The 27,816-nt window shown below is 40.0% G+C and overlaps 1 protein-coding gene across 4 annotated transcripts in view; it reads right to left on the bottom strand.

The window, feature by feature from the left end:
- SERHL2 (serine hydrolase like 2) overlaps positions 1-27,816 on the bottom strand; it is a 1,152,218-nt gene that overhangs the window by 605,317 nt on the left and 519,085 nt on the right. For all 4 annotated transcript variants that reach the window (XM_044060988.1, XM_044060991.1, XM_044060989.1 and 1 more), the window contains exon 6: positions 1,298-1,317. In XM_044060988.1, the coding sequence (XP_043916923.1) occupies positions 1,298-1,317 (20 nt within the window). The remainder of the gene's footprint in view (positions 1-1,297; positions 1,318-27,816) is intronic.

Here is a 27,816-nt window from a genome sequence, read left to right as displayed (position 1 = left end):
ACATGCTCTGCCCTCATGGATACCTCTCTGCAGGACGTTCTGCTTCCCTTCTGACATGCTGACATCGCTTTGGGAGTCGGAAGCATCAACAACATAGCAATAAGGTGGAAGACATATTCAGGGAGGATTTTCAGCATTGGTCAGTTCTGTTTGGGTGTGTTTTCTGTATATATATTTTTTCAATTTACATGTGACTTAAACATGGTCAGTAAATTCACTCTTTAAATCACTGAGTGGCCAGAGTTTTTTTAATGTGGAATGAAATTTGGAAACTGCCTAGATTACAAGGTTACACAAGTACAACACATGCACCAGAACGTCTATACCTCTCAGATGCCCCACTTTTGTCTAACGTCACTGAATCATTTCTGTAGCTATCCATGACTTTGCAGAACATCACTGATTTTTCCTCATATTTGTTACCTTGCCTCTCCCTTGTAAAACGTTAGCTTTTTGGGTAAATTACTAGATTACAATGGGTTTATAATGCCAGACATTAAAGTTTCTTACTTATTTTCCTGAAAATGCAAGTTGATGCAAAACCTGCTTTTCTGTTAACAACTTGAATTAGCTCATGTGTAGCGCTGCTGTGATATTTACTTACTTCACAAAAACAAAGGAAATAAGACCCAGTGTACAGAGCAGGAATTGCAGAAATAACCTGACTTTGCATCATCAAAGTGACAAGCATGATGATGCAAAAACAGGCAGTACTACACTAGTCAGATGGTGGATAGCTAAAATCTGCAAGCAGGAAATTAAAGTAAAATTAAATAAAATAATATCCTAATAAATTTAATTGCAGAGCAGGAAGCCATCCAGTCATCTCAGAAGAAAGAAAACCACCTGAAGGTATTTGCAAAAATCATTGCACATAATCTTGTACATCTACTTGTGAATTTAGAATGCAGCTCCAGTGTTTAATACCTTTTAATATTCAGAGATTTAAAATAAATCCATTAGATTTTTTTTAGCTTATTTTACTCTTGGCATTTACTTATAAAAGAACAAAATATATTTTCTTACATTTGAATTATGAATGTAGGCTCACAAAGGTTTAGGACAATTATGGTACTACACTTGAAACACTTCTATAATGCAGTAATTAAATACTTAAAAGAACTATTCCTGTTTTTTTTTTAAACCAAGCCAGCTGTTTCATAAACTTTTATTCTTTATCACACTGAAAACTGTGTACAAATGCTTTAATTGTCCATATTGTTCTTAACAAGATAACATTTCAAAACAAATAGGGAATACATTTCTTATACGTGCAAAACAAAGAAAAGTTACTCACCAAGCCGCCAACGTTGCCCCCTACAAAACAAACAGCAAACTGGAATGACTGACTTTAATATGTTGCATTTGAAACAATGATAACCCTTCACCCCTTGCCCCAAAATGCTATGACTGTTGATGCTCCATATTTCATAAGGGCTAGGTTATTTAAGCAGTAGCAGCCTCTGGCTTACATCAGCAATTTCCTAAACCTAGCAAATGAGAAACATATTTTGAAATGGTAGTACCCTTCTTGAACAGGATAAAATTCTTTACTTTTTGTCCACACACCAAAAGCTCACAGTTCATATTCTCCATACAGTTCATGCAGAGAGAAGCCAGTTTTTTTTTACTTCACAATAGTACTGCAGCACTGTAATATAGCAATAACCCACGCCTGGGTGTGGGTAATGCTAAATTTACCCACGGTTGGCGTGGTTTGGTCCCGAGGGCGAAGCCCTCGGGACCAAACAAAGCCAACCGTGGGTAAATTTAGCATTACCCACACCCAGAAGTGGGTTATTGCTATTATACCATGACATTATTTAAGAAAAGAAACTATTACTTTTCTTAAATAATGGCATAGTATAATGCCTGTTTACTGCCCTTCCGCAGATGTCTGGCATCCGGCAGTTCTGATGTACTGCGCCTGCGGTACATCAGAGTTGAGCAAAAGCAACAGAGAAAGCAAGATCTCCATTGCTTTTTTTAGTGTCTCGCTATGTTAAATGAGTTTAACATAGCGAGACAGTAATAAAATAAGCAGCGGACATCTCCGTTGCTTATTTTAAAACTGTCTCGCTATGTTAAACTCATTTAACATAGAAACATAAAAAGCAACGGAGATCTTGCTTTCTCCGTTTTTAAACACTGCCTTGCTATGTTAAATGGGTTTAACATAGCGAGACAGCTTTAAAATAAGCAACGGAGATCTCCGTTGCTTATTTTAAAGCTGTCTCGCTATGTTAAACCCATTTAACATATCGAGACAGTGTTTTAAAAAAACGAGTTATACTAATGGAAAAAAGTCCGGGCGACCGGACCTTTTTCCATTAGTATAACTCGATTTACAACGGGCACGCTGGCCAATCAGCCTGCACGTTTTTGGGGGGGTCATGGTATAATAACCAATAATGACAGCTTCTGTATCCAAGCAGCACACAGTACTGAGTACAGCCTGAATCTCTCCTGGCTGACAATGATGAAATTACATGTGGCTGCAACCTCATTATAGCCTGAATCATAAGAACCTTACTGAAAAAGTTAAACGAAATTCCAGATTTAAACACAGTAGGCACACACATTTTAAACCAATAGTTCAACAATAAAACCAAAGTCAAAGGGAACACAGATCATAGTAAAGCGAACCTACTCTTATTTATAGAGAACAATGAAAAAGTTCATTCAAGACACTGACGTACACTGTTGTGTGGAAAAGCGAGCTTTGTTTTTCTTAATTTTTTTCTTGTATTTTTGTATATTGTGGTGTATTTCACTCCATGTATTACCCCCTTTTCCCATTTTTGCACATGGGATCACGGTGTCACATCAATAATAACCATCATCTAGAGCCAATGTTCACAACAATGGGTGGCTAGCCCTACGGCAGTTATTCCATACCACACACACACATATTCTCACCTAAGGCCAATTTAATGTATCCACCTACTGCAGTTCTTTGGAATGCAGAAGGAAACCTGACCACCCAGAAAAAATTCACATGAACACAGGCTGGACATGCAAACTCTGCAAAGAAGGCACCCCAGTCAATAATCAAACTGGAGAACACCTTGCTGTGAAGCTCCATTTTGTTTTCCACTACATATTAAAAAGTAACCAAGCAATTAGAAAAGGTCATCTAAGGGTAATCACTTGTGAACGGAAAAAGAAGCTAAGAACTAGGAGGTTTATTTACAAGGGAAAACAACTTTAAAGCTTTACTAAATAAGCTCACTCACACTCCTCTGCCATAGACTGCTGTGTGAACAGATTTTTTTCTCAGCCGCCTTCTCTGCTCCAGCTGTGTTTTAAAAAAGTGTCTATCCACCCTCCCCTTATGTAACTTTGACAAAAAAATTTCTTACCTCTCCACTTTCATTGGCTGTAATCAGTAAGCACAGGAATTGCTTTCCTTAAGCTACTTAAATTAATTAGCACTCCCACTATATTTCACAGAGCAGGAATACTGAGCACCCTTGATCTAGAGTTGTCTGCCCTTAATGTAAACTTGTATTTGGAAACTCATTCCAGTCTCATCCCATCTGCACATGACATTAAGCAACAGAAGATCGAACTAAGAAGGCCCATCCTTGACTGCATAAAGCTTGAGTTACCTTTTCTTTCCCATCTTCCTACCTGCACAGTGCTGCAATATCCTGAAGTGTTAACCACTTAACTTGACTACTGCAATGCAAGTCAGATATACCAGAATAAGTGACCTTTGATATAACTGCTTAACATTGCACTGTTTTTGATGCTAAATTAATGAGTTTTTGCTGTAATTTGTTTACTGGTTCCTTCTTGCGACACAAGGAGGTTCTAGGCTAGTTGTGGGTGTTACCTGCTTCAGGAGCTAAATTAAAATGTTTAGCTGCTGGCTGGTGTGCTCTACTGAGCTATTTGCTGTTTATTTTCTGTGCTATAGATAAAAGACAATTTAGTGCAACATTATGTACTATATAGACACGTACATTTACAGCCTTACGTTTCTATACACGACTTACTCCCCCAATTTGTATTGTATTTTAAATATTCTACAACGGTGTGAAGAGGTACTAATTTGCTCTAGGCTGCACATTGCTCTTCCTGTGCAGAGTTAAACTGTTTCAGACAACTAGTATCACCAATAAATCAACTTCAAAGCCATAGTCACAATGCTCCCTTCAGCCCACATTACTAAGTACTTGTAACAATGGATTCAGCCCGTATTACTAAGTACCCGCAACAATGGATTTGCACTTTTCACCCATCTCTGTAACCAGTCTGGTTGAAATGGACATCCTGAGACAATGAAGCAATCATCACATTTAATAACAACTGTCTACCACTTAAATCACCAGACACAGTATGTAAGAAATGTAGTTATACACTGTTAATGGAGGCAAAACTTTCTCAAAAGCCACAGCAAATAAGTAGGTTGCCAGTACCAAACAACACAACACTAAACAAAGCACACAGAGCTCAAACCCAACAAAGAGACCAACATATGAGTAACCCTCCAGAACCACAAAGGCCTACTAAATGTAACCTAAGAAACAAGTCCACTTAGCAACCTCACAAATGCACATCACAGGCAGCATCCACCATAAAACATACAAATAAGAGCCACAATGACTCAGCTTATAATTCCATAAGACAAATCTCCACTTAATCCAATACCTTAGTCAGAGGTGAGACACACTGAAGCACCACTCATAAGTTGCTTATCAGGTGCCTGGATTCGCTACATCATGCAAGCACTCAAGTCCTTGCACAACAAGTCCATATATGACACAGTCATACTACATGTGAGTGTAAATGACTTGAGACATACCTCCCTGGGCTGTATGAAGAGAGATACGATACAGCCTCTCTGAAGCTAGCCTTGAACAGAATTCTACTATCAAGAATGACATCATAATACAAGCAAATACTACTATTTTCAACCACTGGCTTAGCTTCTGGTTTCATTTGAAGGGGATACCAGGTCAGACTAGAAGAGATGTATACAGTCCTAACAGTTTTGCCATAGTTGACCTTCTTCCCTCTCTCTCCAGACTTTCATATACTGGCTAAATCCTTGCCCACCCCACAGTGCCTTTTTCAGGCAATGTCATTTTTCTAAAGCTTCCAACATAACTAAACAGAATCCAAATAACACTGAGGTATTGTTGCTCAACTTTAGGAGCCTTAACAAAAACTTCCACTCCTTATAAGCATGCCTAACCCTGAAAAAACACTGACATAGGCATCATCACAGAGATCTGGTTCAAGACCATAGAAAACACTCCATCAGTTTAGAGTTTCAATGCCTACCGCACATTTAAGGCGACCGCATTAGATAAAGGTGTGAAATATGTGAAGGCTGCCAACCTAGCTATATAGGATTTTGTAGATAATTCTGTCATTTGAAAATATTGATGTAAGCCACATGATTGTTCTCTTTGTTAAATGTTGAACTTCAAAAATGTAACCACATTGCACTCTGCTGGAGGAAAGCTGATAAGCCAAGCATTGTATAATTCTTTGATCTCAAACTAGGAGCCGAAATGTTTGGATGAAGGAATTCTTGCAACTGTTTTGAGACCAGAATTAATTGCTAGAATTTGCATGTATGTCTTTTATTGCTGTAGCTTCCTGACCAGGTGCAAGATCAAAAGGGCCGTTACACTCTGGATTTCTGTTAGACTGGGAACCACAGGGAAATTATGTAATCTGAAATGAGTCAGTAGAAGTGTGTTATCAATTTAAGGGCAGACCGACTCGGCGCATTTTGTATTTGTCTTGAGAACATCCAACTCACCAGTAAATTTATTTTAGAACTGCGTTTGCTCTTAGATATAGCTAGGAAATAGGAAGATTAGACTAGTTTTTTTCTGTACTGATGCCAGAACTATTCTACTGTATTATTTCAAGCATTTTCCTGCTATCTCTGAACTCTTGACTAGCACTGTGTAGTAAGAAGTATTGTCTTGTGTTTTTATTATTTATTATTAAATATTTTTAAACCTTTCAACTGTGGCTGTTTTGTGTATAGATAATTTAAGTTCTAGAGTACATTGCATGTATATAATGATACTGTCCAAGCCATCCCAAATACGCCTTGCTGTTCAGTCACACTTAGCAGTTGGATAATAATATTGCACAGTAGTAACTGGGCACCCTTTGATAAGAGCCTTATTTGTACCGGACATTAGTGGTTGGTGGTGGTGATTACTACCTTATAGCCTGGACCGAAGGGGCATAGCTGGAGAACCTGTGCCAGCCTTCCTCAGGAGTGTCTGTGTTTGTATATAACTCATATCCCAAAGTGTGTGTGTGTGTGTGTGTGTGTGTGTGTGTGTGTGTGTGTGTGTGTGCACGTCAGCTGCTTGGGCTGGGACACAAAGCATGGTTGGACATAGAGGGTGCTGGAGGTTTTAGCTTGACCACTTAGGCTGAGATCTGGACCCTATAGCTGTGCCAGTGGGGAGTCTTATTGGGGATCTGGAGAGAAAGGGAGATAGCAGCCCCAGACTGACTGTGATCTCTGTGTGCTCTTAAAGGAAATTGTACTTTACTGTGTGTGTGTATATTTGCTATCCTTCCCAATGTGGATGCCCCTTCACTGGTGTTAGTGGTAAAGATTGAGGCTCCTTCATTGCTGAGCCAGTGCACGGGTGTCACATAATAAACTGTTTGGCATCGGTGGGATAACCACAACCCATATTAAATTGGTTGGCACATACTAATTGGCTTCTAGTGGTGTGGATAGTGAATTCCTATAGCTTGTGTACAGTGATCAGTGAAGGTGTTTTTGTACTCTAAATCAGCCACTCAGTGAATATTCAGAGCACAATTGTTTTATTTTGTTTGTTAGCTTAGTTAGTCAGGGAGAGCAGGCAAGCATATCAGCAGAGGAGTATGGCAAGCTGACATGGAGCCAGTTGGCTGAGATATGCCAGGCTAAGGGATTGGTGCATGGAAACCTGACTAAGGCAGACATGACTGCAGCTTTGGTCACAGCTGCATCAGAAAACAGAAACCAGGAGGATGATCAAACTGGCCGTGGAGATGTACAGCACACAAAGAATGGACAGCTCAACCTTTCTGCAGAGGACTTAAAAATCCATCTGGAGCTAAAGAGACTTGAGTTGGAGGCCAGGCATTTGGAAACAGAAGCAGAAGAGAGACTGAGAAATCTACAGCTGAGGAGAACGAGAAACTGCTACGCCTGGAAGATGAGGAGAAGGAAAGACAGAGGCAGCATGAAAAGGAGATGCTGACTCTTCGCCAGAGTCATGGAGGTAATGGGGAAGAGAGTAACCTGACCCCAGAAGCACAAATGGTCAGTAAATTTCTTCCGCAGTTTACAGAGGGGGATAATTTTGATAGTTTCATTCATATGTTTGAGAAGGTATGCAAATGGTATGATGTTGACCAAAGGCTCTGGGTATGGTTCCTGACCCCTTACTCCATGATAAAGCTGTAACTATTTTGTCCAAAATGTCTGACATTGACTGTTTTAATTATACTGCTGCTAAGAATTGCTTGTTAGAATATTTTAAGCTAACACCTGAAACTTGTAGAAAAAGTTTAGTGAGCACAGACGCAAGGCAGATGAAAGTGTGTGTGAATATGCTGCTGAACCGAGCACTTATTTTCATAGGTGAGTGAGTGGATGTCAGGTCACCACTTTTGAAGGGCTAGCAGACATTTTGGTGAGGGAACAAGCCTTTAGCACTTTGCCTGAGGTCATGAGGATCTGGTTAGCTGATGGACAATGTGCTACTTCAGAGGAGTTGGGGAAGAACGGAGACCTACACCTAGCATGCAGGGCATCCATGCACAGGAAAGGGACCCCCCAGTACTGCTCATGGGTCTAAAGGAACTCATGGTGGGCAGCCCAGACTGCCCCAACAGAATCTGCCAGTAGCAGGGAAAGCCACTAGTCCAGGTACATGTCCAGGACTTAGGGTTAAATGTTTTGAATGCAACCAGTGGGGCCATGTGGCATACAGATGTCCACGAAGACAAGGTGGGGAACAAAAGGTGCAAGAGCCAGTAAGTGGGAAAGACAAAATGCCAATAGTAGGTTGTCTTGAGACAACAGGGGTACCAAAATACCACCCTGCAGATGTCCTAATAGAGAAGGATTTTGATGAGGCAGTACCATGTGTTTATGCAATCGCACACAGTCAGGCTTCAAGACAAGCATGTGGGTCTGGTAGCCTGGGGGAGACCCAGACAGACCACATATTTGCGGCCAGGACTGGTGAGGTGGTTACTTCAGGGAAGGAGCTACTCTGTAGTAGTGAGACTGAAGGTGAACCACAGTTGCTTGTGGGTATTGATCTTCCCTTGGACAAAGTGACAGCAAAGGTAAAGGTAAGTAGTAGTACCCAGGCTGACAGTGCGGCACCACTGTCAGAGGATGCCAGGCTTCCTGTGGAAGAGGAGCTAGGAAGGGTTACAAGGAGAGAGTAGAGACAAGCTCAGCTCTCAGACCCTACATTGCAAGGCCTGAGGCAGGTAGCTAGTGAGGCACCTGATTCTCAAGGGAAGGGGGCATCTGTATACTGGGACAAAGGATCACTGTACAGAGAGTGACCCCTGAGAGAGGGCTAGAAGGTGAGAGGGTACAGTAGTTAGTAGTGCCTAGAGCCTACCGTCTGGCGCTTCTAGCCATAGCCCATGATATTCCATTTGTAGGTCATATGGGCATAAAATGTACAAAGAGATGTATCGTGCAGAACTTCTATTGGTCTGGGATTTCCAGAGATGTAACAGGGTACTGCAGGACCTGTGAGCAGTGCCAAAAGGTAGGCAAGGCAGAAGACAAGGTGAGTACCCCAAGTTCTACAGGGAAAAATTATATCCTAGTGATAGTAGATTATGCTACAAGATACCCTGAGGCAGTGGTTTTGCCCTCTATTGAGGCGGCAAAGGTGGCAAATGCTTTGTTAGAGATTTTCTGCAGAGTAGGTTCCCAAAAGAAATACTGACAGAGATGCCAATTTCATGTCAGACCTGCTGGCTTTTCTGTGGAAGTACTGCAGGGTGAAGCACCTGAAGACCACCCCTACCATCCCCAGACTAATCGTCTGGTTGAGAGGTTAAACTCTACAATCAAGTCCATGCTACGGGTATTTGCAGACCTGTTTAAGAGGGAGTGGAACAAATATTTGCCCCATCTGTTTGCTTACAGAGAGGTTCCCCAGGAATCCACAGGTTTTTCACCCTCTGAGTTGTTGTATGGGCACAGGGTGAGGGGACCGCTAGATTTAATTCGAGATGTATTGGAAGGGGAGTGTGAATCTCACAAGGAGTCTATTGTGGCATATGTCCTAAACCTCAGGACAAGGCTCAGGGAACTCATGGGTTTGGTCCAGGAGAACCTAGCAGAAACAAATAACCAAATCCACGGAAGGTGCAAAAAGTCACTAAAACCAAAAACAAAGCACCTCGGACCCAGCAAGTTGGTCACAAACAGTTTAATAGTAGCACAAAACACAGAATTAACGCTGGCAATGTTAAAGTAACGTTTTCGTCCTCAACTTCTTCAGATAAATTCATCCCCTTGAATTCACCTTTTATAAATCAAGTAATTAGTGCTTGTCCAATGTCCTCAATGTGTACATCACATCCTTTCATACACTTTTTATAAACTTTTTAAGAATATATTTAGTAAATAATATATAATCAATGTGAAAATTGTGTATGTGTAATATATAAATCAAATGTGTGGATATCTATGTTCCCGTTTTTCAAACTTTATATGTAAGTTCTGATTAAAAAAACATTTATTTAAATAATTCTTTATAAAATGAACTTCTAGTTCCTTCTACTGGAAATGTGTGTCATTACAAGTGTAGCAAAAGTGTGTTTAAAATAACAAAACATAAATAACTTGATGTCCTTAAAATATTAACATTATTACATTATTGATTTCCTAGTAAAACACAATGGTAAATACACTGGTCTCCTAAACCCAATAGTTTAACAAACCATTCAAAATAGCAGACATATATTTATAACTTTGCAGATCTCAATTTTAACACTGGAATGAGAGAAATCACATCATTGAGACCTGGAGATCTACTGCCTTCTAATATTATTTGCCAGTACAATTCTCTGTATTCTACAAGTGTTTCCCACATACTACCCCTAGGATCAACAGCTACTGTTTCTAAAATAAAGAACTGGAATTCTGCTTGTTTACATGCAGTACTGTGCTTGTATAGTGCAATATTTTCACATTTGGTTCTAATGTCATAATGATTCTCACAAATTATTTGCTTAAGTTTCCTTTCACTCTTCCCAACATAAAATGAATTGCATCTTTTACATAGAGCCAAATAAATAATTACCTTTGGTATTACAATTTGCAAAGGTACTTCAGGTCAATTTCTTTTTCCTTGCTTGCAAATATACAGATTCTCCTGTTATAAGGTGCACACAATAGCTACAACTTCCACACTTAAATAAATCTTTTCTCTTTTTGGTACCTTTTTCCAAAATATGTCCGTTTGCACCCCTCTCAAGAATATTCTTTATACTGTTACCTCTCCTATAGGTATACTTTAAATTGTTGTCAAAAATGTGATTTAAATCAGAAAGTTTTGCAAAGTTTTTCCATTCTTTGTCAACAATTCTTCTAACTAATCCTGATTGACCGTCATATGTAGTTGTAATCCCCAAACTGTAATTGTCATTTGTGTTCACATTAAGCACTTTTTGTGCAGCAGCTGTTTCTGGTTTACCTAAAATAGGGGCAAATCTACCTCTCCTTTCTCCAGTTACTTCCTTACATACATGGTCAAACAGTTCACCAGGATAACCCCTGTTTAAAAACAAGCCTTTCAGTACTTTACACTCACTGAAAAATATTTTGTCATCAGAGGTCATCCTACTTAAACTTACTAATTGACCTTTTAACACACCCCTCTTTTGATGGGGTGGGTGCAAACTAGTGTAGTGTAAATATGAGTTCGAAAAGGTCTCCTTCTGATATATTTTGGACATAAAACCTTCATTAGTCTTAGTTATATTCACATCTAAATAATTTTGATAGTTAAAATTATATGTAAATTTTAAAAAATTAGTTGTTCCGTTAATGTATTCAACAAATGACTTAAAGGTGTCCTCATCTCCTTTCCATAAAAAACACAAATCGTCTAAACATCTGCCATAAAAAGTCCACATATTATTAAAAACAAGGTTAATACATATTTGTTTTCCCAGTAGGCCATTATAACATTAGCATATGTAGGAGCACAGTGTTTTGTTTTTGGTTTTAGAACCTTGCAGAAGCCCAACAAGCGAAAAAGGTATAGTATGACAGGAATGCTCGAGCTAGAGAGTATGCCGTAGGGCAGCAGGTAATGGTTCTCATTCCTGTCAGATACAACAAGCTGCAAGCAGCTTGGAAGTGACCCTACAAGGTGGTAAGAAAGGTAAGTGATGTTAACTACATGGTAGAACTGCTAGGCAGGAGACAGGGGCACAAATTGTTCCATGTTAACAGGATGAAACCTCACCATGACTGGGATGCCCTTGTGATGAGCATTTGCTGTTGATTGCAGGAGGAGTCTGAGGGAAATCTGGTGACTGATGTCCTCAGTGAGGCTCGGACTGACACCTCAGTGGAATGGGTAGCAATGTCTCAGCAGCCATCTCTTACCCAGGTTTGAGAAATCTGAGCAGTGTTACAGGAGCTTGGGGACATGTTCACTGGGACAGCAGGATGCACCCACCTGGTGCAGCACCAGGTGGATACAGGACCCAAGAGGCATATTAGGCAGGCCCCTTATAGGGTGCCTGAGAGAGTCAAACAGACTCTGAGGGAGGAGATACAGGAGATGTTGGAATAAGGATAATTCAAGAGTCCAACAGTCCTTGGGCCTCCCCAGTGGTGCTGGTGCCAAAGAAGGATGGCAGCACCAGTTTGTGTGTGGACTACAGGAAATTAAATAGTCACACAGAGTCAGATGCTTACCCCATGCCTAGGACAGATGAAATCCTAGAGCAGCTGGGTGGGGCTAAGTATTTTACAACCACTGATCTTACCAAGGGTTACTGGCAGGTGTCCTTGACTCCCAGTGCTAGAGAGAGGTCAGCCTTTGTGACTCCTTTTGCCTTGTATGAGTTCACAAAGATGCCCTTTGGAATGAAATATGCCCCAGCGACTTTCCAGAGGCTGGTAGATCATATCCTAGCAGGAGCAGAAGGGTTTGCCCTTGCTTACCTAGGTGATATTACAATCTACAGCCATTCCTGGCAAGAACACCTTCAACATGTCAGGGAGGTGCTGGGCAGACTACAGAGGGCAGGGTTGACCATTAAGCCCAGCAAATGTCAGGTGGGTATGGCAGAGGTCTCCTTCCTGGGACATGGAGTGGGAAGTGGTAAGATCAGGCCAGAACTGCCAAAGTAGAAGCCATTCAGTCATAGCCTGCACCTGTTACCAAAACGCAGGTGAGGGCATTCATAGGGACAGCAGGGTACTACAGAAAGTTTGTCCCCAGTTATAGTACCATAGCAGCTCCCCTCACAGACCTGACAAGAAAAAGCAGGCCAGATGAGGTAGTGTGGATCCCAGCATGTGACCAGGCATTCCAGAAGCTTAAGGAAGCTTTGGGAGGACCCCCTGTGTTAGCCAGTCCAGATTACAGCAAAGAATTTGTTGTGCAGGTGAATGCTTCGAACCATGGGGTGGGGGCTGTACTTAGTCAGATTTCTTCAGAGGAAGAAGACCTCCTAGTGGTTTATCTCAGTCGTAGGCTCCAACCCAGGGAGGAATGCTATGCAGCTGTAGAAAAGGAATGTCTAGCCATAGTGTGGGCACTGCAGAAACTTTAGCCTTATCTGTATGGAAGAAAATTAATTGCCGTGACAGATCACAATCCCCTAAAATGGTTAACCAGAGCCAGCCAGCAAAATGCCAAGTTGCTAAGATGGAGCCTAGGGTTGCAAGAATATGTCAGTGCAGCACCGCATTAGGAGTAGCAATGCCAACGCAGATGGGCTCTCAAGACAGGGAATGGAGTAAGGTATACTTAGAAAGACCTAACCCTCTCAAGCAACGTTTCTCAAGTGTCACTTGAAAAACTAGCTTGAGTTCTCCGGGGTGCAGATATGTGAAGGCTGCCAGCCTAGCTAGATAAGATTTTGTAGATAATTCTGTCATTTGTAAATATTAATGTAAGCAACAAGCTTGTTCTCCTTGTTAAATGTTGAACTTCAAAAATGTAACCACAATGCACTCTGCTGGAGGAAAGCTAATAAACCAAGCATTGTATAATTCTTTGATCTCAAACTCGGAAACAAGATGTCTGGATGAAGGAATTCTTGCTATTGTTTTGAGGCCAGAGTTAATTGCTAGAATTTGCATGCATAATGTATTTTATTGCTGTAGCTTCCTTACCAGGTGAAAGATCAAAAGGGCTGTTACACTCTGGGTTTCTGTTAGCCTGGGAACAAGAGGGAAATTATGTAATCTGGAGTCAGTAGTACTGTGTTATCAATTTAAGGACAGAGAGACTCAGAGCATTTTGTATTGGTTTGAGAACATCCAACTCACCAGCACTCTGCCTGTGCTCGATATGTAAGTTTATTTTAGAACTGTGTTTGCTCTTATATATAGCTAGGAAATAGGAAGATTAGACTAGTTATTTTTTTATGTACAGATGCCAGAACTATTCTACTGTATTACTTTAAGCATTTCCTGTGATCTCTGAACTCTTGACTAGTACTGTGTAATAAGTATTGTTTTGTGTTTTTATTATTATTAAATATTTTTAAACCTTTCAATTGTGGCTGTTTTGTGTAGAGATAATTTAAGCTCTAGAGTACATTGCATGTATATAGGGATACTGTCCAAGCCAACCCAAATAAGCCTTGCTGTTCAGTCATACTTACCAGTTGGATAATAATATTGCACAGTAATAACTGGACACCCTTTGATAAGGGCCTTATTAGCAGCCGATATTAGTGGTTGGTGGTGGTGATTACTACCTTATAGTGTGGACAGAAGGGGCATAGCTGGAGAACCTGTGCCAGCCTTCCCCATAAGTGTCTGTGTGTTTGTATATAACTTGTATCCCAAAGTGTGTCTGTGTGTGTCAGCTACTTGGGCAGGGACACGAAGCAATGGTTAGACAGAGAGGGTGCTGGAGGTTTTAGCTTGACTACTAGGCTGAGAACTGGACCATATAGCTGTGCCAGTTGGGAGCCTTATTGGGGACTTGGAGAGAAAGGGAGAAACCAGCCCTAGACCGACTGTGACCTCTGTGTGCTCTTAAGGAAAATCGTACTTTACTGTGTTTGTGTATTTGCTATCCTTCCTAATGTGGACACCCCTCACTGGTGTTAGTGGTGAGGATTGAGGCTCTTTGATTGCTGGGCCAGTGCACAGGCATCACAGAAGGCACTAAAGGTGATGGTGTTCCATGAAAAACACAATCTCCAGACTAAGACAATATAATGACCTGTAACTCCTCCACGTTCAACTTTCTATCAAGAAAACCTCTCATCATATAATACCTAGTTCTTGGAGCCCCTCTATGTCCCCTCAGTCCATACCTCCTACTTAACTAGTACGGAGGCCATAATGTATTAAGCCAACCATCATTCTCTTACGATACTTCCAAGTACCCCACCATAAACTGGTAGAGTCAAACATTCTCCAACATCTATGCATAGAAACTTCTGGACTTCATCAACATAAAATCACTCTACTTGGTTCTTAACAATATAGGGAATCTTTGCTCACCACCTACTGTATCTTCCTCCTAGGTCAAATCAGACCACAACTCAATCACATTTACCATAAAACTGAAGCCTGAAGCATCTTCCAGATATATCCCTATTCAGAGATGACTCAAAGGTTAATCTACAAAAAACTGAGTGATGACCTAGCTAAATTCAAAAGCCCCTTCCATCATAACCCTATTGCTAATGTGGAATCCTATACTGCCAAATTTAATTCCCATACAAATAGCTGCACAGATGCATCTGTCCTCCATAGAAATAAAAACAACGCAAATTCAAAAATATATCCCTATTATGGAACCAATATACAAACAGGCTCTAAAACACAAGAAAAAGCTCATTGCACACAAAAATAAATCCAACTCTGAAGATACCAAAATCACTCTTGCTACACTAAACAAGGAAATCTAGACCCTGACTAAATCAACCAAAGCTAGATAGGAGGTAAAAAATAGCCACCCAAGCAAAAGATAACCAAAGAGCCTTCTTTAATTATGTGTGTAAGCTCAGAAGCAATGTCCAGCACTGGGCAGAGCAAAGAGCAAATCACATCATATACCTGGACCCACAATCTACTACCACACAACATTTAGATCAAATTTCACCCCACTCTGCCCAATAATATTTAACAAAAGAAAAACTGCAGGTTGTGATAAAGTGTACTGATAAATGCTCCCAAAACGCAGTTTATCTCCTTATGCAAATAGCACACAACATGCAGAATATTACATTAAAACTTTTAAAATTTAACAGTACAAAAATTCATATTAAATATCGTGAATGTGTTTCTACATCAGCAACATCAAGCAGATTTTCAAAAAAAACCTCCCCTTTTCTCTGTAAATACCTGTAACAAATCACATGACCTACAAAATATATGGTGGTGGTGCTGCGGTAGCGTTGTCACCTCATAGTAAGACGCTGTCCGGTTCGATTCTCAGCTAGAGTGTCTTCTGTGTGGAGACATGCGTGAATAGGCGTACCTTCGCTGAAGGTTGCGCATCAGACCTGGCAAGTTGGTACGAAAAAAATCTACTGCCAATCATTAGCGGACCGCAGTTCTGCTGTGGTGACCCCTGACCGGGAAAAGCCGAAAGACACAACAACAACATTTTTTTCAATGCTTAAAACCTCTATTTAAAACTGGTTTTAAAGGTACCATGTTGCTTAACCCTGAATAATGCATTGCATCTAATTCAACTCAATAATCTATTTTCTCTCAATCACTTCAGTATAAGTTACATCTCAAACCCTGCAGATTTTGCATAATTAATTAAAACAAAAATGTAAACAAATGGTGTTTTCCTTTGCATGTCACATGCTTGGCTAAAACATTACTTCTGATACTTTTTTCAACCGCCTTAATATGTTCATAAAGTCTCTCTTTGGTTTCCAATTAGTTTTAACAACATAAAATGCTTTACACAACTCACAAGAGGCTAAAAGTACAAAAATCTTTGATGTACAGTCTGCATAATGCTTAAAAATATATTAACTCACACTTCTACAATGTAAAAAATGATAGTTTCAGTGTATTTACAGTAATTACAATTCCTATAGCAGTATGTGTCTACTGTACCTGCACTGTAAGTTTGACGCCTTTACAACACAACTGCCTCTTGAAAATTGTCTTATTCTTAAAAAGAAAATTTTGGAACTTTTACTGTTTTCTTAATATTAATGCTTGGCATCAGGATGCTCCAATTTTCTCTAAACAAATCACATAATGAGACTTTATGTGACAGGAAACACACAATAAGTCTGAGTCACCTCTGTCCCAAACCAAAACCACTCAGGATTCTCAACTATACTACCTTTAAACCCAAAAAGGGTGGCCTTCATTACCATATCTACATTTTTATACATCTCCTCTCACCTGTAACAGTTCATCCTTCTTATAACCTCTAACTTTACACTTATTCTGTAATAAATGAAACCTCCTCTAACTTATTCTGTCACTCGTAAGTCTGGAAGAATAAAGCATCTGTCTTTTAACTTCACTGTCAAATAAAAATGAAGGATGCATACTTTACATACATACATACAAATATTTCAAGCATGGGCATTAATGCCCTGCTTGCCAATATACCAAAATACTTGTTCCCATAGTAAGTGTCCAGGCTGTTCTTAAAAATCTCTAAACTAGTACATCCTTTAATGTAATCTGGTCATCTGTTTCATGCATCAGCTATTCTGTCAGAGAACAAATTAGTACACTTTTCATTCCTACAAAATCTTTTACATGGGTTGGCTGGTGATTCTTTAGTACTTTTTGATAACCCCAAACATTCACAGAGGTAGTCGTCTCTAAATGCCCTAGAGACCTGAATAAGATCTCCTCTTAGATATCAGTAAGGGACACTGTACAAGTTCATATATTTTAGTCTTTCATAAGTTACATTTTCACATCCATGGATGGTCTTGGTATATTTCCGCTGTACTCTTTCCAGTTTATTCATGCTCGTTTTCTTATAGGGTTTCCATACTGTTATTCCATACTCAAGTTTGGGTCTAATGTAATTAACAAACCATGACTTCATTATTTTTGACTTCCTAGACTTTATAAATCTTTTTATACAACCTATAACAATCATTAACCAATTGGTCGATATGATTAGAAAAACACATAGCTGAATCTACCCATACACCAAGGTCCTTAAATAAGTCTACAGTTTCAATCACTGTGCGCTGTATTACATATTCACCTTTCAATTTATGTCTCCCAAATCTCATATGCTTAGTTTTTTGATGCATTTATCAGCAATATTTGCCTGTGCCTAAATGGTCAATTTAGTCAAGTTATGTTGCAAACATGCCTTATCTATAACACATGTAATCAGTTTACCCAGTTTGAGGTTGTCAGCATATAGAGTGTAGAACACCTCAGATGAAAAAGTTAGGTCTGAAAGAGAGCCCTGTGGGACACCCTGACTGTAACCAAGGATTTCACCTGTCCAGTTGCTGTATGATACTTGCCAAGTCCTATTTGCAAGCCATGCAGCTATCCATCTTATCAAGAGTACATCAATACCTAGATGAACTAATTTACTGATCAGTGCTTTGTGTGTGACCCTGTCAAATGCTGAAGTTAAATCTACATAAATTACATCACAACATAATTTTTCATTCACAGCTATTATATTGTTATAGAACATCATGTTACAGGTGGTAATAGATCTATTTTCAACATATACATGCTGACATACAGTTTCAAGTCCCATCCTATCCAGTTCTGACAATAACATACCCAATAGTACCTTCTCCATTACTTTGCCACAACATGAAAGTAGACTTAAGAGTCTACTAGACTCTGGGTTTGTCCTACGCCCCCTTCCCTTAAAGACAGGTAAGCACATGTCTCCAATCTTGAGGAATCTCCCCATATTAATATGTCCTAATGAATAATAGATATAATGGTACTATATAAGCTCTTGTTGAAGTTCTCTCTGGTCATCGTTACTAATTTTGTCTCCTCCCTGTGCTTTGTTTGGATCCAGTCTGTGCAGTTCTTTTTCAATATAATCTAATTTGATTCCAGTATCTAAGGATACCCGGATGTCACTAAGACAACTTTTCACTCCTTTTCTGGAACTAAACTGTTTTGCATAAGATTTTGTAAATATATCTATAATCTGTTGTGTCTGAGAATACATTTTAAAATCTGCACACAGTTTATCAATTTAGGTTCATAGGTAAGTACTAGGCTATCTGTCCGAGTGCATCTATAAGCCTAGCCAGAATGTGTTGGCTTTCGTTGCCCCCTTAGATTAGTTCCCTGTGCCTCTGTCCAGCAGAGCCACTGCAGTGATCCCCGGGGTAAATTTTCTGTTTCCCATCCACTCGTCAAGGTTTCTCTTGAAGAGTGTTAGTGAGGGGCTCTGCCTAATGTAGATTGGAATCCTCTTCCAAAGCATGGGGAGTCTCTGGGAAAGGAATCTATCCCTCCAGCGCGTCCTATTTAGCATTGTGGTGAGGTTTAGATCCTTAGAGCGTGTGGCTCTCGGGGATTTGTTTTTTTTTTTAGGTGGAGCATGTCCATCAATTCTGGGTTGGACATGGCCTAGTATGTCTGGCAGAGATCACCTACGAGTAAGCGGTATGCAACCGAGTACAGCTGGAGTTTCTTCAGTCGGGCTGCATAGGGCATCTGTTTGAGGCCAGTAATCCTCTTGATGAGGTACTTCTGTGGTCTTTCCAGCTGTTGCAGGTGTCTTGTAAGGTACATCCCAAATGGGGCGTTGTACTCTATGATGGGTCTGATGAGTTGAGGGACACAATAACCTCTTTTGTTCTAGATGTGAACCTTTTTGTGATTAGGTGGGCCACATAGAAGGATTTTCTAACCACCTTGGCAATATGATTATCAAAGGAGAGATTATTATCTACTTGGGTCCCCAGATCTCTTATTACATTTTCTGTATTTAGGGGACTACCACGTATGTGGTAGTTTGCGGGTATTTTGTTTTTTCCAAAGGGGATGACTATGCACATTTTGGCATTTAGCATGAGGCCATGATTTTGACACCAGGTATCCGTCTCAGTGAGATCTTCTGGAGGCTGTTTGTATCAGCCAGAGAGTCAGTTATGGTCCCCAGTTTGCAGTCGTCTGCAAACTTGGACAGCCATAGTCCTCCTGTGCTTGCCTTACCTCTGAGAAGTATATACTGAACAGGAGGGTTCCCAGGACTGAGACCTGGGGGACGCCTTTTGTAACCGGTTTAGAGTTGGACCTAGTGCCTGCAACTCTCACCATGTGGGTTCTGTCGGTGAGCCAACTGGAAACCCATCTCGTGACATAGGGGTTTATGCTCAGGCTGGTGAGCTTGTCAATAACATATGAGAATGGGGAATGGTGTCAAAAGCCTTTGCGATGTCTAGGTAGGCTGTGTGGGCCTCCTTTCCCTCGTCTAAAGCCTTGGAAACTGTCTCAAAGAAGTCCACCAGGTTTAGAAGGTATGATCCGCCCTTAACAAAGCCAAACTGGGTAAGGTCCAATGTTTGGAGGTTCCCGATGTCTCTGTTAATGAGTTCCATGATGATGTGCTCCACAGCCTTGCAGATCAGGCTAGTCAGGCTTATAGGGCGATAGTTCCTGGGGTCAGTTGTGGCTCCACCTTTGTGGAGCGGGATAACTGTTGCTGTGCTCCACTCTATGGGTACGGAGCCTGTAGAGAGGCTAAGTTTGAACAGTGTATTTAGGTGAGGGGTTAGTTCATTTTGGAGCTCGTGTAAGACACAGCTTGGGACACCATCCGGTCCCACTGAAGCTGTGTTTTTGGCTTTGGATAGGGCTGTTTTAAACTGTGTGTCAGTGATTGCCAGGGCTCTACATTCTTCTGGTATGGTTATGGGCCCTTTAGGGGGTGAGAGGGGGTGAAGTGTGCACTAAACCTGTCTGCCAGAATGAGGGTAATATCTGTCGGTTCAGTGCATTTTGTGCCATTCTGCACTAACCCAGAGCAGATCTGAGAGTTTCCACTTAGGTTCTTGGCATACGTAAAGAACGTTTTGTGGTTATCTTTGGAGTCCTTGGCAATTTTTCTTTTGAAGCTAGCCTTGGATGATTTTATGAGGGATCGTAGTTTCTTGCTGATACTGATCAGGGATGTCTTTCATTCTTGGGATTTTATTCTTTTCTGTACTAGTTTCCTTCTTCTATTGTACAGCTTGTTTACGGCAGGGGTCCACCAGACTGGTTTCCTTTTCTTGGAGGAGTGAGTCTTGGTTTTGCTTGGGATAGCACGATCCATGCATTCTTACAGGTGCAAACAGAGTGCCTTTGTAAGGGATTCAGCAGCTTGGACAGCAATGTCCTTTAGCATGGGGGCTGTGAACCTTTCCACCTCGGTCTTAAGTAACGTGAAGTTTGCTTTTGAAAAGTTTTTCACAGTGGTTTCCTTGATTGGGGGTGGGGGCAAAATGTGGATATCCAGAGTGATTAGTCTATGGTCTGATCTAACCAGCAAGGGGTTGACCTCCGGTGTGGTACACTGGTCGCCCATGTTGGTGATGACCAGGTCCAATATGTTGTCACCTCTGGTGGGGTGTTGACCAGTTGATCGTTTGAGTTTATAAATTCTAGGAAGTGTTGCGCAAGGGAGTTGGTACTTGAGTAGTTGTCCCAGTTAATGTCTGGGTAATTGAAATTACCCAATATTAGGGCGTTTGGTAGGACCTTCATATTTTGCACCATCTCCAGAAATGTGGAATGGGGGTCCTGGGTCATGGTGGGTGATCAGCAGCAAGCTACAATTTGAATTGCAGTTTTGCCCATTGTTAGTTGCACATGGATGATCTCTGAGGCATCGTGCTGCGCCACTAACCTGGATGTGTGGGTATCCTTGATAAACATGGATACACCCTCCGCCGTTTGTGTTCCGGTCAGGGTTGTGTGGCCAAAAAGTATGGTACGAGTTATAGCCTGGTAGTGCTGCGGTGCTCTCTGGAGCCTTAAACCAGGTTTCTGTTACTGCACAGATATCGATGTTCTCCATACTGAGGAGTGCCTCGAGTGCATGCATTTTGAGGTTTAGACTTCTTGCGTTGAGTAGCATTACTCTCAGTTTTTGGTTATTTGTGCTGTTTACTGGATTTGTCTTTTGAGCCATGCCTAAAAAAGGCACTATGGGGGCTGCAAAAGCCTTGGCCAGTATTCGAAAGCCTAAGGGTGATAGGTGCAAGCCATCTCTTGTGAAGCAAAATGGCTTGTCGAGCATGTCATCCCCTGCAGACAGATACTGGATCCCCTTTGAATGACACCAGAAACTTAGCCAATTGTTGAAATTGATCATTTTTTTTTATACTGTGGCATCACTCTTGGTGAGGGTAGGATGCTACTCAGGGTCAGAGTCATATTGGCCTGGGCTATGTGATCAGAGATCTCTTCCATGTCTCTTTTCATGTAGTCCAGGGAGGTACGTCTCAGGTCATTCACACCAACATGGACAATGACAGAGTCATATATGTACTTGTTCTGGAGTGACCTGAGTGCTTGTGTCATGTGGTGGACCCTGGCGCCCGACAGGCAACTAACTGTAACCTTCTCTTTGTCCAGCCTAGTTAGTGGGACATCAGTGTGCCTGACTATAGAGTCACCTATTACTAGTGTGTTGAGTATGTTATTTTGCCTTAAGGCTGTGATGGCATGGCACACTGATTATGTGAAATATGTGTTTCATGGTTTGTGATGGGGTGTGGAGGTTGCTTGGGTGTCTGCTTTGGAGGGCTCTGTTGCTTTTGTAGATTTTTATTTAGAGCCTCCGAGTGTTTTCATGTATTTATGTCTGTTATTTGCCGGCATTGGTTTAGTAGGTCTATGTGAGACTGGTGGTGTGTTGCAAATATTTCCCTTCTCCTCTTGACTGTCAGTTAGAGTCCTGGGTTGAGAGAGCTTTGCCTCCAGTTTGGCTTTATAATTGCATCTCTCGCATGTGTTAGTGTTTGGTGGTAGGAGGAGAGGGTTGTCTGTGTACATGAGGCAGTTGTAACATTGCCTCAAAATGCCCAGCTTCGCCAGTTGGACTGGAGAGTACACCTGAAACTGCCCTTTGGACATGCCTGAATAGGTAAAGTGAGCTGTTTTACTGATTGGCTGGTAGGGGCAAATAGAGAGCCTTGTCCTTCTGGACAGTATAGGATGGTCTAGTGCTAGGGTTTGTCTTTACTCCTTCCACATCTCATGTACCTATTAAAAGGTTTCCTATTGTGTTCAATACCTTTATAAAAATTTTCTTCACATTTTTCTTGATTTTGTCTCACACTATACTTAATCGGTTTGTCCAGCTTGCTTATTTCAATTTTCAAAGTTGTAGTTCAACCTCTCTTCCATTTCTTACACTTTTTTGTCTTTCACCTTAATCAGCTATTTTGTTCTTATAGAAATATACCCCCCTCCCGATTTTGTATGCCTAGATCCTGATGTTAAACATTTTTTTATTTTTTGCACTCAACTTCTCTTTCAAAACTTTCCACATTTCATCTGCAGTTTTTCCACTGAACACTTCACTCCAGTTAGTTTTACATAGTGACTGTTTTGCTTCCATACAATCTTTAATCAGTTTTCTGTGCACTGGTTTGGATTTCATTTTGGTAGCATTATCTAGCAAGAAATTATCCTTTATAACCCCATGCTCACTGCACATCAATGGTGGTAAAACCTGACTTGAAGTAACAGTAATTTCTTCAGGAACACAAAGAATGTCTAGTATGTTCTGTCCCCTGGTAGTTTTTTTTACATTCTGAAGCAATTGTTGTTCCTGAATATACATTGTGAATAACTTCCTTACTAACATTGTTGAATCAATGTTATTCCAGTCTGTTTCTGGTAAATTTAAGTCCCCGGCTAATATTATTCTTCCCTCCTGTATTTCATGCAAGAAATGTATGAATTCCTCTAGGTCATCTGCACTTGACTTTGGTGGTCTATACATTCCAACAATTGTTATATGTTCCAGGGTTGTCTTTATTGTCACAGTTACAGTCTATAGTATTGGTGTTATCATTGAACATGTAATCACAGGTCTTAGAACTACCATTAATCCCTATCATAACACCTACACCTGATTTTTTTGTTATGTCTGTCACAGTAAAAAAACATTTATACCCTGACAGAACTGGTTTCCAGTCATTGTTCTTTAACCATGTTTCACAAGCAATATCATCAATCTTGTGGGAATGCAGCAAATTTTCCAATTAAAAAAAACTTCATTATTAATGCTCTTGCAATAACAACCATCAGAGATGCATCAAATGTTGCTATCTGTGAACTGTTAAATGTTCAATGTGGCAAAAAATCCTGCCTAGTGCTTGTCAAACACTGCAAAACATCTGCTGCAAAAATTGTCTTCCCTGATCTTGACAAATGCACACCATCCTGTCTGAACACATGTGCCTAAAGCTAAGCTTGGATGCTCTACACAATTCCAATTTTAAAACAGGACAATTTTTTCCATGTAGATATTTACCCCAAAAATCTTTTAATTCGCAGTCACCTAACTATCCTATCGGTGATTCATGAAAAATACTTTGTCGATGCAAATACATTTCTTTTTGACATTTTCTAAAAATACATGCATCTTGTTTATTATTTTCCTTAATATTTAAAGCTATATCTACAAATTAACACGTGTTGGTATAATTCATACAAAATCTCAGAAAGGGGAGAATTCAAGATATTTTTTAAAATCCTATAATTAAAAAAAAAATCAACATTTTCTGTGTTCCTCTACAGGAAAATATCATCTACAAAATCTCCTACAAAATAATATACATGATTTAAATTCATAGTGACTTAATATAAACTCTTTTCCTCATTGTAAAATAGCAATATTGGCATGAGTATTTACACACTCAATTCCCACTGCTACCCCATATGTTGAATATAATAATGTCAATAAACATAACTGCATTATATTCTATCACCAATTCTGATGAAGTACAGTAAAGATTTAATTTTGTTGTTGAAACATATGAACACACACAAATACTCCTGGATGCAATCTATTCCTTTATTCATTAGGATACTGATTGAAAAGGAAATTGACCTCTAAATTAAAATAAATAACTTCAGAGTTACTTCTTGATACCACTGGTAAAATACCTTAAGATATTTAGTATCATCAACAATTTAATATTTAGTAATAAGACGGTGTAGCATTTTTTCCAAAAATATGCTTAATGGTTCTGTAATCTAGCTTCTGTCTGGGACAACAGGCTTCACTGGGGGTGACTGCATAATTTTTACATATCTTTTGGGAGACCATATAATTCAGGAATTACCGGTTCACTCACAAAAAATATTCAAACAAATCAGTCATCAAACTCCCAGACGTGCAAAGTCATAGGTATTTGCCTGAAATCTCATTAGTACTTCACTTATTTCTAACCTAACTTCTTATAAATAGCAAAATCGTAAAACAATTCATTGATCTGAGCACAGTAATCAACCATATCAAACATTGCAATTCCCCCCTCCCATACCCGTTTTTTTTTTTTTAACAACTATTTATATTCTTTCAATTTTTGCCAAGCATGTTTTACTTCTTCATTAAATTACAAAAACTATTGTCTTTACTGCGGTGGTGGTGCTGCAGTAGCGTCGCCTCACAGTAAGACGTTGTCCTGCTCGATTCTCAGCTAGAGCATCTTCTGTGTGGAGACGTGCGTGAATGGGCGTACCTTCATTGAAGGCTGTGCACCAGGGCTGGCAACTCGGCATGTAAAAATCTACTGCCAATCATTAGCGGACCGGAGTTCCTCTGTGGCGACCCCTAATCGGGAAAAGCCGAAAGGCACAACAACATTGTCTTTATTATTCCCCATTCTATGTTCAAAAAAGACTTAACGTCCTTTCATACATTTTTAAAAATGGCTCTGTTGACGGGTTATTTTGAGGAACAAAGCTATTAGGTTCTTAAAAACACTTGTTCTCCTGAAGGAAATAACATTTTAACATTTAAAATTCCTTATAAAAAGTAAGTCAGTTAAAGACTGACCACAGAACCATGCTACACTGAAATAAATGTCATGCCTTTTTGTAAAAGGCTCTTCTGTGGGGCAGTTAACTGCTACAAAGAGAAATGAAAGACTTCTATCTCCTGTTCTTCGAAATCCTTTGCACTGTCACACCTATCTTCAACGACTGTTTTCTCTTCTTCCAAGACATCCTCGTTGCCATCAACTTCTGCTCCACCTTCTCTGAGCTGTTTGTTGAAAAGGGTACTGACCTAATGATGCTGGAAATTCTGGGAACTCTTGGTGGCTGTCTATAACTGATGATCCCTGGCCATTTATGGACTCATTAGTCGGTACATTCATAGTTGTGTTTGCTCGACATTGATTACTCTTCTCCACTCTAGGCTACGGAAAAAAATATATACTCTCATTTAAAGTCACCTTCCTCTCTCTCAGCAGTTTGTTTTTTTGGGGTGAAAGTTCTCTGCTCTTGAATGGTTATAGCCTCGTTTAAAGTCATCTTCCTCTCTCAGCAGTTTGTTTTTTTGAGTTGAAAATTCTCTGCTCTCTTGAATGGACAAACTGTCAAGGACTTAATACATTTATATGAATAAACATTACAATTATTACAGTTCTTTATTTTTACATGAAGTTTAATAACACTAGTCTGTAAATCAGAAGACTGAATGCTGTAATTAAATCAAAAGGTGCATCAACAAAGTATTAGTTTAAGGGTGTGCACACTTATGTAACCAGCTTATTGTATGTTTTTTATTTTTTATATTTTTCCCCTAACAGATTTGTTTGTTTTTCAATTGAATTGTACATGTTATAGGTCACATTAAAGGTGGGAAAAGTTTTGAAATTATGTATTCTGGTCTTATATTTTATATCACAAAAACCTGGCATTTTAACAGGGGTGTGTACACTTTTTATATCCAGTGTACATGCTACAGAGATGCAATCTCTGGATCATGTATAAAGTTGCATTAGTCCTTATTCTGTCAGACCTACTTTTCATTCACAAATCTAAAAGTATAAAACACCCACTTAATGGATCTTAATCTCTTTTACACAATGAATAGAACATGTTGGGGTGATAGGTACGTATCACAGAGAATACCTGTTCTACACAACAGTCTTCCACTCCACAAAAAGCAAAGTACTTCTCTTACTCATAGGTTCACAGGTACTTACGAAGCTACTGATGTGAAGGATCTCAAGATGCCCAATATTGCAATTCCATTGGGGTTTTCAGCTCTTATATTTTGAACATAAATAACCCAGAGATGGGCCTAAAAACTGTGTGTTCATAGGTGAATACTAGGCAACTGCCTTGAAGGGCTACTTTAAGCCTGCCTATAACCCTAAATTAGGATGTACCTTGTGCATATGAGGTAAATACCTTGACTATTATGTCAAACCCTCCCTCCCATTATGCCAAACCCTCTCTCCCTTGGGAGGGCATTTAAAGAATTCTATTACTTATGAGGGGTCACGGGTACTAACCAGCGGTGAATTTGTGGTTAGCAATCCATCCAGTCAAATTACATTTGAGTAAGGTAAGAGAAGTACTTCGCTTTATGTGGAGCAGAAGACAGTCTGCACAGGCACTCTATGAAAACATTAAGGAATTATCAACAAAAGTGCCCACCTGATGTATTAAAACCCCTGGTAAAGTCAAAAAAGGAACTTTAGTTTTAGTCACTGACCTCTTAATAATAGGCTGGCCAATATCACTGAATGAACAATGAACCATCACAGAATCCCTTAGGTCACTGCATAATTTTTTTTCAAAGTTCAGTGGCCTGAAATTGTTTTTACATTAAGAAGATGGAGAGGGGTCTCAAAAGCACAGTTGTGTACACTTACCATAAATGTAGATGTTCGAGTGTATTCACTGTTGCAGTCATTACATTTGGGTAATCTGCTGGCAGGTTGCCCTCAGTTGGCCTGAATTCAAAAGTCTTGGGTCCTGCGTCAGTTGCTGTCTCCTCTTCCATGACGTCAGGTCGTCAGGGGTATAAAACATGCAGCCGACGCCATTTTCTTTAGTCTTTCTTGCCGTGCGGTGCCTGAAGCAGAAGCATTTCGCAAGTGTCGGTCGGCCGACTATTGAAATATTCGAGTTTGAGTTTCAAAACCGAAGTCTTCAATAAAGCTAAGTACCCCGTTGGGGAAACTGTTTTCTTGCTTTTTACCGATGTCAGAAAAAGTTAATAATTGTATTACTTGCAGGAAGCAAATACCTCATAAGGATTTCCATTTATACTGTATTCCTTGCCTAGACCCTGATCACAACTTGCCTGGCTGTCGATTTTGTGATGACTGCAACAGTCAAACACGAAGAACATCTGCAATGACAACATGGGGGCAAACCCTCCAATGAATGTACATACAAATGTTTCCACAAACTCACATTTGCACATCTGGTCACAGACAGGACGTGAAAAAGTGGTCCACAACCAAGCTGTTATAGTCATACAAAATATACATTTAATAAAATGCTTACAAATTATAAAGTGCACTTCCATACACAGTATATCTTTCGGTGAGCCAGGTTTCAGCCATGACTTCCTGCCTATCAATTTATCACCAATAAGTGTGTGTGTGTCTGTCTGTGTGTATACAAACACA

Source organism: Protopterus annectens, chromosome 2.part0, assembly GCF_019279795.1.
Source record: "Protopterus annectens isolate FY-2018-M chromosome 2.part0, PAN1.0, whole genome shotgun sequence".
Taxonomy (NCBI): domain Eukaryota; kingdom Metazoa; phylum Chordata; order Ceratodontiformes; family Protopteridae; genus Protopterus; species Protopterus annectens.
The sequence above is the reverse complement of the archived record's forward strand: the minus strand, read 5'-3'. Positions and strand labels throughout refer to the sequence as shown.